At 36.2% G+C, this 17,606-nt stretch overlaps 3 protein-coding genes across 3 annotated transcripts in view; 2 read left to right on the top strand and 1 right to left on the bottom strand.

Annotated features, from left to right (window-relative positions):
• Positions 1 to 17,606, bottom strand: part of LOC140156561 (uncharacterized) — a 155,408-nt gene that overhangs the window by 109,236 nt on the left and 28,566 nt on the right. The window lies entirely within an intron of this gene.
• LOC140156223 (uncharacterized) lies at positions 5,394 to 6,878 on the top strand. Its single transcript, XM_072179223.1, has one exon. The coding sequence runs from the start codon at positions 5,722 to 5,724 to the stop codon at positions 6,772 to 6,774; it is 1,053 nt and encodes a 350-aa protein (XP_072035324.1). The 5' UTR covers positions 5,394 to 5,721; the 3' UTR covers positions 6,775 to 6,878.
• On the top strand, positions 12,344 to 14,912 carry LOC140156452 (uncharacterized). Its single transcript, XM_072179398.1, has one exon. It carries the CDS (start codon positions 12,344 to 12,346, stop codon positions 14,294 to 14,296), a length of 1,953 nt encoding a protein of 650 aa, XP_072035499.1. The 3' UTR covers positions 14,297 to 14,912.

Genomic DNA, 17,606 nt, shown 5'->3' with positions numbered 1-17,606 from the left:
TTATACCAGCAGGAATGGAATTTTCAGCTTCTCCAAACAACTTAAATCTGAAATTAACAGCCAAATTCACAATAAAATAATATCACTTGGCTGAACTTGACAATTTGCTGAAAAGTTTCCCTTGTAATTGATTAAAAGTAGTAATTTTTAAAAACTTTTGAAACAAGTGAAGTGTATCTATCTTTTACCAAATATTAAATTGTAAATTTTTGCCGACTCAAACCATTTGGGATCTTTCTTGTTTCTCTTGTAAATAGATTTGAACTTCTTTGTATATATTACTTGAAGTAGATTGGCATAATTATGTAAAATATTTTTGTGTGTTTACCAAACAAATTGTTGCAAAAAGAAGAAATAATGGCAGTTACTGATTGATTTTTGTACATTTTTGATGTAATAATGATGAATAAATCAGTGAAATCAAATGATAATTATGTTACCATTAGTCATACATTGTGTAATGTCAGAACCCCTAAATAAGGTATCACTATGCCTAAATAAGGTATCAGTATGCCTAAATAAGGTATCAGTACGCCTAAATAAGGGGTTTTATCAAGTCTCAGTAATGTAGTAAAAGTGATCACTTGTAGTCAAGTCCAATATTTTAAAACTCATAGCAAGAAAACAAAACATGTTTAGCATCCTGTTTTTGAAAAATAAGGAAGGAGGAGGGGCTTTTATTTATTATCACAAAACTTTCCTGATGTGCTTCTTAGGCCCCAAAAAATATTGTTGTGTTGCCCTCAAGTGGGAAAAATGGGAAAGTTGGGTCGGTCGGTCGGACTTTTTTTTTCTTTTTTTTTTTTAAACCCTTCAGTTTTTAAAAATCCCCTCAAATATTAAATTATGCTTCTTCAATAAGGGGACATTTATTTGTCAATTTTGACTTCTGGATACTTGTTAGACATCAATTTACGACTAGTCTTTCAATAAAATATTAATTTTCAGTGAAAAACATTGATTTTTTTAAACAAAACCGTAAAAATCATCATTCAAAAAAAAAATGCGACCCTGATTTTTCAGGATTTAGGGTGGGTCAATTGAGGGCAACACAACAATTTTTTTTGCCTTATACATAATACGGTTATAGAAGGCTATAGAACTTCTCAAACATCTTCATTAAAAAATTATAACAGAAAATTTGGAAAATAAGAAGAAAATTTAAGAATCTTCAAAAAAGGAAGCGGGAGGGACGCTAAACATGTTTGTTTTTTACTCGGCCTAATTATTTATAAAGCATCCAATTTTATGTTTTATGAGCCCTGGGGAGGGTAAAATTAGGGGGGGCAGGGGCAAGAAATGTTTGGCGAGCTGAAAGAGGGGAGGGCAAGCAACATAACATCCTAATCACTTGTCGTCAAGTTCAATATTTTAAAACTCATAGCAAGACCAATAAGTATTTCTAAAGATTCCAATTTTATGTTTTGAATCCAATATTTTCACCGACTTGGATTCATCGAAACATAATAATGGTTGCAGTAGGATTTGAACTGTTCCTATGAGACCAAATGTTAACCAAGAGCCTTACATAATGACGGACACACTGACTGACTGACACACAACTCATGATACCATAAGGTATTTATTTTCTTTCGGACGACTAACCAGGGCAAACACATAAGGAGGGGAGTACAAACAGTACAGGTAGCACACCACTAAATCCTTCCGCATTTGGTGTAACCCTTGATAGTTTTGGTAAACATAGCACAGGGTCATCACCCCGATATCTTCATGGCAGAAATCACCATGGTAGGTTGAATCCACAACCACGCATGGCCATTTTGTTCCGACCTATTTAATAGTTCAATAATGGGCAGAGGGACATCCGACTAAAGTTTTAAAAAAAAGTTAAATCCTTCCCAAGCCTTTCGGCCAATTGGGCGGCGCCTATCTCCGTTTCATAACCATAGGCCACATGTCTGCAAGCAGAAAAGCTACAGCAGGGGGTTAGTCCACTGGTAGCCATGTGTTTAACTTTCCCTACTCCATTCTTTCAATGCCGAACGCCTGGTAAGAAGGCAGTTATGGTACCATTTTTAAAGCCTTTGGTATGGCCCGGCCAGGATTCGAACCCGCGACCTCCCGATCGTGAGGCGGACGCTCTAACCACTAGGCCACCACGCCAACTAAGGCTATTGACAATAGCCTGGTGACTGACCTCTCTGTGTGTGAGTGAGCATGGTATACGCCATGAGGTCATCTGCTTTTAGACTGCCTCCACGAGTGGCCTACGCTGCGCTATAGTTCGGCACATATAAAATCAGAAATTTTGTCAGTTATGAGCTCAATACGCACGGCTCTTTCTCAATACGCAAGCTAACGACTATCATATCCTTTCAACACATATATTCAAGTGCAAGCAAAAAAATATGGCTTCTTTAGAATAAAAAAATTACGGGAGATATTCATCATTTTCTACCCCGGTATCCAAAGATTTATCGTCTGAATATGAAATTGTGCATAGCACATTCACGTGTATCGATCCCGGTATTGATTTTAGTGTCTCTGCTGTACAAAGTAATTATTAACCAGGCGATGTCGGTGTGCATAGGCCTGTAGTGCAAATAAGTAGGTGTCCCTTGGGAGCAAAATGGTTAGCCATGATTGTTTATTATAATTAAATTTAAAGAAATGTAATTGATCAATGTTCAGAATATTACAAAACGGTGTACTTTGATCAGGTCAGAAACTAATCCACGTGCGGACATGGTAAGGAGGCATTCGTGCAAGCTGAAAATAAAGGTGGCGCTGTTCAGGTCCTCGTAGCTCAAAAGTTAGTCTCAACTTGTTTAAAAAAAAAAGCAATTTTAAGTTAAATCTTTATTAAAGATATTAGTGCCACCAAAATGGAAAATGGTTATACATTGGGTAGGAAAACAAACTTACTTTCATGCATATTTATAATACATGTACTTCAATGGGACTTTATTTAGTGGTGTGCACCCTACACAACTGGGCTGAGACCATAATACATATTATAGCTATTATAGGTATTATGGTCTCAGCAACTGGGCTTATACATATATATTGACATTATTGATGAATACCTACACTGGTGCATATTACTTATTAACCCATATAATCAATGTTCAATCAATATAATGGGATATTATTCACCAGAATACACACATAGTACATGCACACACAGGGTTGCCAAACCCGCGATTTGGTAGCCCAATTGGGCGACTTTTGAAGATTTTCCTCATGACTTTTGACAATTTCCTGTCCCATAGAAACCAATGGTTAAGAAAAAAAATTGGGCGACTTTTTCAACATTGGCTCCTCATGACTTCGATAGTTTCATGTCCCATAGAAACCAATGATAAAGAGAAAAATTGGGCGACTTTTCGATTATTTGACCCGCGATTCGGGCTGAAATCTTTTGGCAACCCTGTGCACACATAGTCTAGACCCTGAGTAACTGGGATTGTGGTTGGAGTATGTGCCTGTATTTCTTCTGGCTGGTATCCCTACATGTATGATCATTTGAGAAGAGTGCTTTTTACTGCTTGATATTAAACATACAATTTAATTGGTGCCTGATTGGTGTTCATGTTCAGATGCTAGAAATACCCAAGATTCACTTCATTTGAATGGAGCCGATTTAAGGTGAGTTTTGCTAGCAATATTGTGTTTAGGATTGAGGATGATATCAGAAAACAAGTCAAATTGCTTGTAAATTAAAACAAACCTTAAATTCAGGTTTAAACTTGAAACCTGCCATCTGAACTTCAGACTTCTGAAAAGCACATCCCTTGCCTACAGCAAGTGCACGATCACAGCTATGCACTTCCATTTGTTCTCCTTAAAATGATACTTTTTAATATCTTGAAACAACAAAATATATATATCAGATTGTTTTATTCAAGAAATTTTGTGGACAGCTGTTTTGATACACAGCATTTATGCAATTTTTGAAGCATCCTTAAAAATTATATTACAATTTTTTGAATGTTCTTTCTGCTTCATCTTGAAGTATATAACTTATGTATATCAAAGCATGAAGAATTCATTTTTTCTTACCACTGGACTATGTTGGCTCAAATTACACAATTTTACATATTTTCAGTGCTTTTTAACTTTTAAAAATATGTATCTTGACAGAGTATGTTTCCTTTCATTGTTTCAATGATATATCATTATTTGTAAACCAACCAAAATTGTACAGAATATGTTCAGTGCTCAGTGCTAAAAGTGCGTAAGTACATGTACAAATAACTGCGCCCTGACAACATTTGGCAATTAACACAATACATTACACTCATCTACACATGGCAGCTTTACATGGTTGCACTTACCCACTTCTGGCACTGAGCAGTTGATGTGTTATTATGAGTACACATTATGTCATCAGTACATTTCATGTTCTCAATATTATTTAATCTTTAAGTCATTGCATCTTTCATGAAGCTAAAGCATATACCCTGAATAAAATACCCAGCCATGCACAGTGCAGGGCGCCAGGAATATTTTTTCGGGGGCATTGAGAAGGCAAAGTGAATTTCAGGGGGTGGCAAAATCACCAAAATAGTTTTGGGTTTTTACTGGGGGGGGGGGGGCAACATGAGGGAACAAGATTTCTGACTGGGGGGGGGCATTTCCCCCCATCCCCCTGTGGCACCGATACTGCTGGCCATGCACATACATGTACACATAATGCTACACTCTAACATAATCTGTATTTTGTTTTTGTCTTTTCAGTCAACATGAAGATATCAAAGAAGCAATGGGTCATATGCAAATACTGTCAAAGAAAATTTATTGGCAACATTCCTCGATTCAAATCACATGTTCGCAGCCATGAGTTGACTATAAAGCCTTATTGGTACAGCAATCCAAACTTAAAGCCAAAAGCTGGCTGTGTACCAGTACACATCATGAGACAGAGCAAAGGGAGATATGAAGGTCAGGGTACATCAACACAATCTCTACATCATCTGGACAACAGAAAAGTTGATGATAAGAAATCCATTTCCTCATCTCGATCATCTGCACCACTTCCACATGAAGATAACCATGCAAGAGATGAATTGTGTAACCATGGCAATGATGATGTCTTCTGTCAATCATGTGACATGATGACACACAGGGGGAAACATCATAAAAGCTGCCACTGCAAGGAGTCCTCCCAACAGTCATGTCATCAGGTACAACAAACGGGAGAGAAACATTATAAATGTAGCTGCTCCAACAAATCATTCAGACGAATGGAGAGTAAGAAAGAACACGGAATGATTCACTCAGGAGAGAAGCCTCATAAATGTAGATATTGTAACAAATCATTCAGGCATTTACAGAGAAAGAAACAACATGAAAAGATTCACACAAGAGAGAAATTTCATAAATGTAGTTATTGCAATAAATCATTCAGCCACTTACACCACAAGAAAGAACATGAAATAATACACACAGGAGAAAAACCTCATCTATGTAGATACTGTAACAAATCATTCAGCACATTAAGTAACAAGAAACGACACGAAAAAGAATCATACAGGAGAGAAACCTCATAAATGTGGGTATTGTAACAAATCATTTAGCCAATTGGGAAACAAGAAAGAACACGAACTGATTCACACAGGAGAGAAACCTCATAAATGTGGGTATTGTAACAAATCATTCATCAATTTAGGACACAAGAAAAGGCATGAAAAGATTCATAGAGGAGAGAAACTTCATCAATGTAGATATTGTAATAAATCATTCAGCAATTTGGGAAACATGAAACAACATGAACTGATGCACACAGGAGAGAAACCTCATAAATGTAGTTACTGCAACAAGTCATTCAGCCAATCAGCTTCAAAGAAACGACATGAACTGACCCATAAAGGAGAGAAACCTCATAAATGTAGACATTGTAATAAATCATTTAGCCACTTAGACAGCAAGAAACAACATGAAAAGATACACACAGGAGAGAAACCTCATCAATGTAGATATTGCAATAAATCATTTAGCCAATTAGGCAACCAGAAACGACATGAAATGATTCATACAGGAGAGAAACCTCATAAATGTGGGTATTGCAATAAATCATTCATCCACATATACAGAAAGAAACAACATGAAAATATACATACTGGAGAGAACCCTCATAAATGTAGTTATTGCTACAAATCATTTAGCCAATTAATGTACAAGACACAACATGAACTGACTCATAAAGTGAAATCTCATAAATGTAGATATTGTAATAAATCATTCAGCCAATTGGGAAACAAGAATCAGCATGAAAAGATTCATACAGGTGAGAAACCACATAAATGTATATTCTGCAACAAATCATTTGGCCTCATAACCAGAAAGAAAGAACATGAAGATATTCATAGAGGAGAGAAACCTTACAAATGTAGTTATTGTGACAAATCATTCAGCCAATTGGGAAACAAGAAACAGCATGAAAAGATTCATATAGGAGAGAAATCTCATAAATGTAGTTATTGTGATAAATCATTCATACAATTGGTAAACAAGAAACGGCATGAAAAGATTCATACAGGAGAGAAACCTCATAAATGTAGATATTGTTATAAATCATTCAGCCACTTACACCACAAGAAACAACATGAAATGATTCATACAGGAGAGAAACCTCATAAATGTAGATATTGTAACAAATCATTCAATAACTTGGGAAACAAGAAAAAACATGAACTGATTCACACAGGTGACAAACCTCATCAATGTAGTTATTGTAACAAATCATTCAGCCGGTTGGCACACAAGAAAAAACATGAAAAGATTCACACAGGAGAAACCTCATCAATGTAGCTACTGTAACAAATCATTCAGCGACTTTGAATTACGAGAAGTAACATGAACTGATTCTTACAGGGGAGAAAGTGTAAATGCAGATATTGTAACAAATCATTCACACAATTTGGTTAGGCAATAGAAACAAATTAGTTTGATCTTTCGATCGACCATCGATGCTTGTTCGATCCGTGTTATTTATGAAATCAATTAATTTACTATTGTTAATTATCATAATATAGTAATTATTTCCTTTAGTGATATTGACCGATATGAATGTAGCATTAAGTCTTATTAATTAGTTGATAGTTCATTAATAATAGGCATCGAAGCAGCATCGACGGTCGATCCAAAGATCGAACACATTTGTTTCTGGTGCCTTAGCAAGAAACACATGAAAAGATTCATACAGAGGAGAAACATAAGGAGATCATTTCACAAGAAACAACATGAACAAAAAAAAAAAAAAAAAAACTGGTCGTCTGTCACAATTTTACTGGGCAGGAATTAAGATGGAAAAACTTGTGAGAAGTGAATCTCATATAATTTGAACAATTTAAAATTATAGTTAAAATTGCAAAAAAAATCTGAAATTGAAAGGAAAAACCCAACTTTTTCTGCAATTCATAATTAGGATAGTTAAACTGTTTTCCTTTATTTCTAGATAAATTGTATTTTGGATGATTTCCAGCAGTTCTTGATGTTTCCAGTTCTCCATTAGATAGAAATGTATTGGTTGACATTTTTGTCATTGTTTTAGTGATTTAGATAATAAAAACAGTTTTCAGTGGTTCCCAATCAGTTATGTACAATATTGTAGATTTATTATTAGGTATTGCTTGATTTTTGCTTTCATTGTGTTTTTAGACTACATCTAGTCCAATATTCAGGGCCGTCGCTAGAGGGGGGGTATGGGGGGTGTGACACCCCCAATACACAATTTTGTCTGCAAAATTTGATTGCTGTCGGCAAAATCATGTGACTGTAGGCAAATGTAGTCAAAGGTATGTGTGATTGTCGGCAAATTGTGAGAGCCATATAACAGATTAATCATGTGTTACGTAATTGTCCTGGCTAAAAAAATTTTGGGTCAACAAATTACAAAAAATTTCCGTCGGCAAACCATACTGTACACCCCCCGAATCATATTGGTCTAGCGACGCCCCTGCCAATATTTTAAAACTCATAGCTCAACCAATAAGTGTGTAGTATTGGGTTCAAATCATCAAATTTCAAATGGGCCAAGCACCATAACACATCCTATGCATAGCATGACCCTTGGTTACTCATAATATGTGACTGGACGCGGCGAATCAGCCGTAAAGTCGGCCCCGGTCAATTTTGTTTTATTCCGTGTGTAGAAAATATATACCATAAGCTTAAAAATGGTATATCATTTGACTTCAAACGATATCCAAAAGCAGGGTTATGATTTGTTGAACTCTGTTCCTTAGACAAAATTGTATTTTTTATCGGTTCTACATGTGCCTCTTTTTCTACACTTCTGGTAATAAATATCCAACTGTCATAATTGGCGGTCATTTCAAATCATCCCCAAGTCAACGAGGTACAGAAATATCCTCTCATTGTTCATTGTTGATTATACATACCTAGACAAAAATACAATGCTTTGTTATCTACCACTTGAACAGGATTTAGCCAAAGCAAACAAAGACAAGAACTATTCTATAGAAATAGGTAGAAGCTTATTATCCTCTTCAGCAGTAGTATTATTGATTGATTTAAACAGCGTTTGATAAGATACTTATCGCAAGCGAATTGATACACCTATGAATACGACCTTCACATACATTTTACACTTTAACTCAGAACACAATTTGCCGAGTTTACGGCTGATTCGCCGCGTCCACTCACATATGTCTGCAGATACGCGCACTCGCTTCGCGCCAACTTGCAATGCACAGTAACGATGTTCGCTAAACGATGTGCAGATCGCGTTGACGTGTACTGACGACATCTCAGGTGTACCTGCAAAGGCAAATGGGATTTACCGAAAAGGTCAATTGTACTGTTTTAGCAGTAAAAGAATAGAAATAAACGTTGCTGCTTTATCCTTTACATCCAAATAATGTGTCTGCGCACCCATTAGTTCGGCATTATTCGGCATCAATTACCCTTAATTCTAAATTCAGAATATAAAAGCACATAGTCAAGGTGTATCTTTTATGCATCTGTTAATATATGTTTAATTTTTAAGTTTAATTCATATTTATAGTAAATTGATCAAGTTTGGTAGTTTTATAATAGTTGAAGTGCATCCATGAGCGCATTAGGATCTGTGACAATACGTTATATAAATGCTGTTTTATTATTATTAATTTTACTCAAATAAAGTGAAGTGATTGTGCACAAAATGACATATTAACTTGATGTTTGTCTCCTTTAGACTGGATTAGGTTTCTTTCAACAAGTTGGTATATTTTAAGAGTACAGAAACAATAAATTTTGCAAAAAAATTCTCAAAATACGCATTCTGCAAATTCATCACTATGTGATACGAATGATGATTTGCACCATTCCCCCATTAAGGGGTGGGGTATGAACGTTTGGACAGTATTTATTGTGGGACATTAGAGCACATCAGACATATCAATTTCATTCTGAATACAAAGAATGCCCTTCTGATATCAAATAATTTTGATGTTTTGAAATTCGCAATGTAATACACATTTTATGGCAAATGATTAAAAATTGATATTTTTGATATTTAACAGTACTCGAAGTAAACTTTATAAATCTGATGATATGTACTTAAAGTGTATGTAGGTGGGATGAAACTATCAATTGAAAATTTTGACCTTTCGTATTGAAGATATGGATTTTTTCCCTCAAAAACACACACACAAAAATTAGGTCTTTTTGTACCAAGTATAAACAGCCATTTGCAAAGTGGATTGATTTTGACTAAATTATTTTTTTTTTCAATTCAGAAAATTGTCAAAATCAATTGGCCCAATTTGCAGATATTTTTAAAGATTTGTCAAGTTGTCTCATCCATTTAAATTTGATTGGTTACAAGTTGTAATCGAAGTCACAATCCATTTAATTTGTATTGTAAGTGTAAACATGTACAGGCGTAATCAATAATAATTCAAAAACTCATAAATCCAATGATGACTTATTATTTATTTGAAGTGAATTAGAATAAGTCATCATTATGACTTTTTGTTAATGATGTAAATGAGCATGTTGTTGAATTCAAGATTATTTCAACCCATGGATATTGAACTTCTGGCCACAAATTTGACTTTACCAAACAAATTTGACTTTTGTATACAAATTCAGAATCAACAGTGTAAAATTCCACTACACAAAAATTAATTTATGTTAATCCTCGGATGTATTAACCTTTCAGTGGATAATGACTTTTGTCCAATGTATGTACATAGGGTATTAGACAAGAATATAGCCTACACATCAATGGTTACTAACAAAATTCAACTTAATTGGCCCCTATTACTTTTGGCAATTTCTGTCCTATTCCATAGAATCAATGAGCACAAGAGGCACTCATCAGTGACTTGACTTATGGGCCGGGGGTACTCCAGTTTGGTTTGGGTAGGAGAATTTGAAAGTGGACCCATCAAAATATAATACAATTTTTCAAGAAATCTGGACCGATCGATATACCAAAAGGAACAATTTTCACAATTTTTTTCCAAAATGTTGGCTACAGTGAGGTCAAATTGGCCATTTTCAAACTAAATTGAGAAAAATTCTGAAAAAAGAACCCATCCAGATACCAAAATTAGCTTAGAAACGGGGTCATTGATATACAAAAAGCCAGAACATGTCTCTGGGCTGGCATTTGTATATTGTAGCAACCCTGGTTTTACTCATCTTGATCCAAAAACAAGGTTTTCCCTAAACAGTATAAAAACGCACACTCAAAAAGTGTATTTTTGTTTTTCACGCTTTTCTAGCAACAATCAGAATAATCATAGCATGAATTTGTAAGGTGTTGCAGACGCAACACACACTTTTGGGTAGAACCTTGTTTTGAGATGGTCGTGCAAAGCGCCTATTATTTATTTATTTCATTTATAACATTTGTCACATAGCCAATACATTGAAGTAAAATATCCTTTGCAATAAAATCAAAACATTGCTAGAAATACATCAGCAAAGCATAAATATACAAAAAATAGGCAAACAGACTTTCTGTTTTTATTTCACATAAGTTTAGTACAGACAATATACTGTCCCTGCCCAAAACACATACACACAGACTCCATCTGTATAACCCAGAAATATTCCCAGGGCTGTAAAATATTTTAATCAATTTGGTTTTAGGTTGAGACATTTGGTTTTAGGTTTAGCATATAGCCAGTTCCCCAATAATGTTATTTCAATCAAATTGATTATTTGACTACTGGGTAAATTGATATTTAACTGATCAATAATCAATGTTGGATATCATGATGAGTAGTCAATCAATCAATCATCCATTGAGAGCAGGTCAGGGTTACCAAACCTGCAATTTGGTAGCCCAATTGGGTGACTTTTGAAGACTTTCCCTGTGACCTTTGATAAATACCTGTCCATAGAAAACAATTATTAAGAAAAACTTGGGCAACTATTCAACATTGATTCCTGCGCATTCCATTAGTCTCCTGTTCTATAGAAACCAATGGTTAACAGAAAAATTGGGAGACTTTTCCGATTATTTTACATACCCGCAATTTGGGCTGACATTTGTTGGCAACTCTGGATACACTCTGTATAGCTGTAATAATAAAAGCAAGGTGCCTAGCAATCTGGACTATTGGTGTTGTAGACTGTATATACTTGATCAACATTGAATATATACAAACCAATTCTACATGTAACTCAACTGTGGGTTTGAGAGTTAAAATTACTTACTACTAGACTGGAACTGCATGTTGTTCATCTCATTGTGAACTATACAATAACGGTGAGTTTGCATTTAATATTTTCTTTTCTTCAAAAACAACTTAAATACAGGTATACATTTACTATCTTACATTATCTTGCCGTCTTTCAGCTAGGGTGCCATAGGTAGAAAACCGTTATTTTTTAGGACAATACTGTTGACCATAATTATCCATTAAGCGAGAGAGATTTGAGAGGTTAAGATTAATTTTATTAGTCTGGCATTAAAAATGTATTCCCAGTTGGTTTGAAATGTAAGCAAATTCTGGAATCAGGGAATAATTACTCCAATTTTTGTGAAAGTTATGGCAAATTGTTCATCTACCCAAAGGAGATCAGAAAAAAGAATAGTATGTACTACCTGTCTGGTCAGTGTTTGTATCTTCTGCCTTAGTAACCTTACTTTGTAAATAGTGCCAACTATTCTTTTTTAATCCCACTGGGTAGAGGAACATTTTGTCATACACAACTTTATTTTGAAGACATGTACAACATAAAGATTGATCTATAACCTTAAAGACATGTTACTTTGTAACTGTAGATCACCATGTCTGATCTGGTCCTGTAATTTCAGTATATGGGGTGCCTCACAGGCTAAACACACATAGGCCTACTTGTATGAAATGCAAAATGTAACTTTCTGAACCTAAATCTGTATTTCCTTTCAGACACCATGATTCGACCCAAGTGTCAATGGGATTTACTAAGGGATCCTGTATGCAAGTATTGCACAAGAAGATTTATTGGAAATCTTCCTCGTTACAAATCCCATCTACACAACCATGAGTTGAGTATTAAGCCTTATTGGTACAGCAATCTAAACCTACAACCAAAGGCTGGGTGTGTGCAGATACAAAGACTTTCTAAAAGAAGATCTGAAGACCACAATTCATCAAAGAGGAATTCACATCACATGGACACAAAAAAACACAAGAATGAAGATCACTTTCTGTGTCAATTTTGTGACACAAAGTTCAAGTCCTTATCTGCTAAGTGTCAACATGAATTTACTCATTCAACAGATGGCAGCTATAGATGTAGATATTGCATCAAGTCTTTCAGCAAATTGTGTGACAAGAAGCAACATGAAATGACACACACAGAAAAGAAATGTTACCAATGTAGCCATTGCAACAAGGCTCTTAAATCATCACATGATAAGAAACTACATGAAAGGACACATACAGGAGAGAAACCTCATAAATGTGGGTATTGTAATAAATCATTCAGTCAATTGGGATACAAGAATCAGCATGAAAAGATCCATACAGGCAAGAAACCTCATAATTGTAGCTACTGTAATAAATCATTCAACCTATTGGGAAACAAGAAGAAACATGAAATGACACACACAGGAGAGAAACCCCATAAATGTAGCTATTGCAGCAAGGCTTTTCTATCATCAAAGGAGAAGAAAGTACATGAAAGAACACATACAGGAGAAAAACCACATAAATGTAGGTATTGTAACAAATCATTCAGTCAATTGGGACACAAGAATCACCATGAAAAAATCCACAAAGGAGAGAAACCTCATAATTGTAGCTACTGTAATAAATCATTCAACCATTTGGGACACAAGAAAGAACATGAAATGACACACACAGGAGAGAAATCCCATAAATGTAGCTATTGTAACAAAGCTTTCCAATCATCAAATGAACAGAAACAACATGAAAGGACACATACTGGAGAAAAACCACATAAATGTAGGTATTGTAACAAATCATTCAGCCAATTGGGTCACAAGAATCACCATGAAAAAGTCCACAAAGGAGAGAAACCTCATAAATGTGGCTATTGCAATAAATCATTCAGCGATGTGAGTACCAGGAAGCAACATGAAAATATTCATACAAGAGAGAAACCCAATAAATGTGGGTATTACAACAACTCATTCAACAAGAATCAACATGAAATGATTCACACAGGAAAGAAACCCCACCAATGTGCATATTGCAACAAGACTTTTCTATCAAAGGATATGAAAGTACATGAAAGGACACATACAGGAGAGAAACCGCATAAATGTGGATATTGTGACAAATCATTCAGCCAATTGGGACATAAGAAAGAACATGAAATGATTCATACAGGAGAGAAACCTCAACAATGTAGCTATTGCAACAAGTCATTCAGTCGATTACAAGACAGGAAGACACATGAAATGATTCATACAGGAGAGAAACCTCATCAATGTCGCTACTGCAACCAATCATTCAGCCGATTGAGTCACAAGAAACAGCATGAAAAGATCCATACAGGAGAGAAACCTTACCAATGTAGCTATTGCAACAAGGCTTTTCTATCATCAAATGAACAGAAACAACATGAAAGGACACATACAGGAGAGAAACCCCATAGATGCAGCTACTGCAACAAATCATTCAGCCAATTGGGACACAAGAAGCAACATGAAATGATTCATACAGGAGAGAAACCTTATAGATGTAGCTATTGCAACAAGGCTTTTCTATCATCATATCAAAAGAAACATCATGAAATGATTCATACAAGAGAGAAACCTCATCATTGTAGCTTTTGCAACAAATCATTCAGCCGATTGGGAGACAAGAACCGACATGAAAAGATTCATACAGGAGAGAAACCACATCAATGTAGTTAGTATCAAATTAGTCATCCAACTGGGGGAAAAGAAAACACACAAACTGACACACACAAGAGAGAAAACACCACAGACTACTACAGACCATGTTCAACAAGTCAAAGTCTCAGCATGAGGGCCGATTGTTCCATGAAATGCGACAGGCAAGACTTCTACGCACTTACTGCATATTTTTACAGCAGGCACGCAATGCTGGCGTGATTGTTAAACATGGCACAATCGAACAATCAGCCCTCATGAACAGTCTATAATACCGAATTTATTCAAATGTTAGCACTGGGTAGTAACCATTACTGCCAGTAGACAGGAAGTGTAGAAAGTTGACCTCAATGCTGTGGGTGGTCTTCCTGTGCCGTTGATGGATTTTTATTTCCGTTGGTAGATATTTTTTAAATTAAGTTTTTCATAACATATTAAAAAGGCAGAGACCCTTACTGTACAATAAATTAGCTAGGTAAGTTTTGAGTAACTTTGATGAAAATTATCAAAAAAGTGCCTATTCTTTTGTGTGTGTACGGTCCATCACCTGTCACTTGGTAGTCTTGTAACATATCTAATGGCGCTGCCCATGGCCACTCGATGAATTGTTTAATTTGAATTAATCAATTTGATATTATAGACTGATGAATATGCGCGAGCTCACAGCATACAATGCACAGGGATTTTGACTGTTGGAATGTTTATACTTTCGTCCATGGAAAACACAAACTTCTGCCACAAATCATTTAATTCAGCAAATTGGGAAACAAGGCTGTTATCAAACCACAAGTCGCCTGCTTTCGCGACCGCCTGCTTTCGTGATTACTTTTGGTAGAGGTAAATGAATTTGACAGTTCTCGGCTGTGCACGATTATCTGGCTGATGGTGACTGTACCCACCAAGTTTCATGTCCATCCAACAGTTTTTACTAATTTGACCTCAGATGACCCGGGTGACCCTGAAATGACATTCCAAAAATTTGGCTCTAAATGTTGACTGTACCCACCAAGTTTCATGCCCATACAATAGTTTTTAGTAATTTGACCTCAGCTGACCCCTGGATGACCTCGGATGACCCCAAAATGACCGTTTAAAAATTTGGATCTAAATGATGATTTTACCCACCAATTTTCATACCCATAGGACAGTTTGAAATAATTTTATCTCAGTTGACCCCTGTGTGACCTTGGATGACCCCAAAATGACCTTCCAAAAATTTGTCTCTAAATGTTGATTGTACTCAACAAGCTTCATGCCCATACAACAGTTTTTAGTAATTTGACCTCAGATGACCCCTGGATGACATCGGATGACCCCAAAATGACCGTCCAAAAATTTGGCTCTAAATGATGACTTTACCCACCAAGTTTCATGCCCATAAAACAGTTTTTAGTAATTTGACCTCAGATGACCCCTGGGTGACCTTGGATGACCCCGAAATGACCTTCCAAAATTTTGACTCTAAATGTTGACTGTACCCATTAAAGTCATATTATAACATTTGCTGAGGAGAACGCCCTCAAAAAAAAATTTAAATTCATGTTTTTACACGATTGTAATGAACTTTAGTAAACAAAGATTCTCTGCAAAAATCAAGACTTTAGGTGCTGTAGTTTTGTCAAAATCCGAGATTTTGAATAAACCACCTGAATCAGCGTTTTATTATTACGATAGAAATATTAGTCGAATGCGTATGCGATGTCAACACACCCCTACGTACACGGCGTGCGGGACACACACACACACACCCCCACCCCCGCCAGAGGGTCGTACCATATTACAACTGCCGGCGTGACATGCATTGGCGCTAGTTGTAAATTCCGATTTTCTTTGCTTTACCTCACTTGTTCGGCTCAAAATTAAAAGGGACATATCTGACAGTAAATGCTAATATTTTATTGAAAATTAATACTAATCTATTTTTAAAGAAATGTTATAATATGGCTTTAAGTTTCATGCCCATTCAACAGTTTTTAGTAATTTGACTGCAGATGACCCCTAGGTGACATTGGATGACCCTGAAATTACCTTCCAAAACTTTGGCTCTAAATGTTGACTGTACCCACCAAGTTTCATGCCCATACGACAGTTTTTAGTCATTTGACCTCAGATGGCCCCTGGGTGACCTTGGATAACCTGGAAATGACCTTCCAAAAATTTGGCTCTAAATGTTGACTGTACTAACCACATTTCGTGCCCATACGACAGTTTTTAGTAATTTGACCTCAGATGACCCCGGATGACCCCAAAATTACTTTCCAAAGTTATGGCTCTAATTGTTGATTGTACCCACCAAGTTTCATGCCCATATGACAGTTTTTAATAATTTCACCTCCAATGACCCCTGGGTGACCCCGGATGACCCCAAAATGACCATCCAAAATTTTGGCTCTAAATGTTGACTGTATCCACCAAGTTTCATGCCCATACGACAGTTTTTAGTAATTTGACCTCAGATGACCCCAGGGTGACCCTGGATGACCCCAAAATGACCTTCCAAAATTTTTTCTTCAAATGCTGACTGTACCCACCCAGTTTCATGCCTATATGGCATATTTTGGTAATTTGACCTCAGATGACCCCTGGATGACCTCCGGTGACCTTGACCCACTAACCAATACAAACTTGTTCTGTCTGGGGTCAATAGTCACCCACCCACCAAGTTTGAGGAACGTGTGACCCCTAGTCTCCGAGGTAATTTGCTTGTTACGCATAAATTATTCAAATTAGGTACTTAATTAGCATATTTTGAGCTGAAAATCTAATCAAGTCGAGAACACCTGGCCATACTACTCCCCACCAAGTTACGTCACTGTACCCCATACGGATCTCCAGATAATCTGTTCACAAAGTATTTTTTGCTTATTATGCATAAATTATGCAAATCAGGTACTTAATTACCATATTTTGCGCTCAAAATCTAATCAGGTTGAGACCCTCTGGTCATGCTACCCCCTAATAAGTTTCATCATCATAGCACTTACTGTTCTCAAGATAACACATTCACAAGCATTTCCGAACACACACATGGACCCCGGGCGGGCCCACCCCCCCACACACACACCATAGTGATTACTAAGTCTCTCCCTGAACAAACCAGCATAAACGATTCATGCAAGAGAGAAACCTAATCAATGGGCTTTTCCATTTAGAATCCACACTCAACCTTGTGGAAGATTTAGGTAAAGTCTTCAACAGAGGGAGTATGAGTTCTGAATAGAATAGACAATTGGGTAACTTCCATTTGAAATACTCACTCCAGTTGAAGAAGATATAGGTGAAGGCATGGTTAAGGGGGGAGTATATGTTTTAAAATGACTAACCCTGACCA

The sequence above is a fragment of the Amphiura filiformis genome, chromosome 7 (genome assembly GCF_039555335.1).
Source record: "Amphiura filiformis chromosome 7, Afil_fr2py, whole genome shotgun sequence".
In the NCBI taxonomy this organism is placed as follows: Eukaryota; Metazoa; Echinodermata; class Ophiuroidea; order Amphilepidida; family Amphiuridae; genus Amphiura; species Amphiura filiformis.
This window is presented reverse-complemented; position numbering and strand designations above follow the sequence as displayed.

Excerpts from the sequence above, each read along its gene's own strand:
- LOC140156452 (XM_072179398.1), top strand. The coding sequence starts at position 12,344 with ATGATTCGACCCAAGTGTCAATGGGATTTACTAAGGGATCCTGTATGC.
- LOC140156223 (XM_072179223.1), top strand. The coding sequence starts at position 5,722 with ATGAAACAACATGAACTGATGCACACAGGAGAGAAACCTCATAAATGT.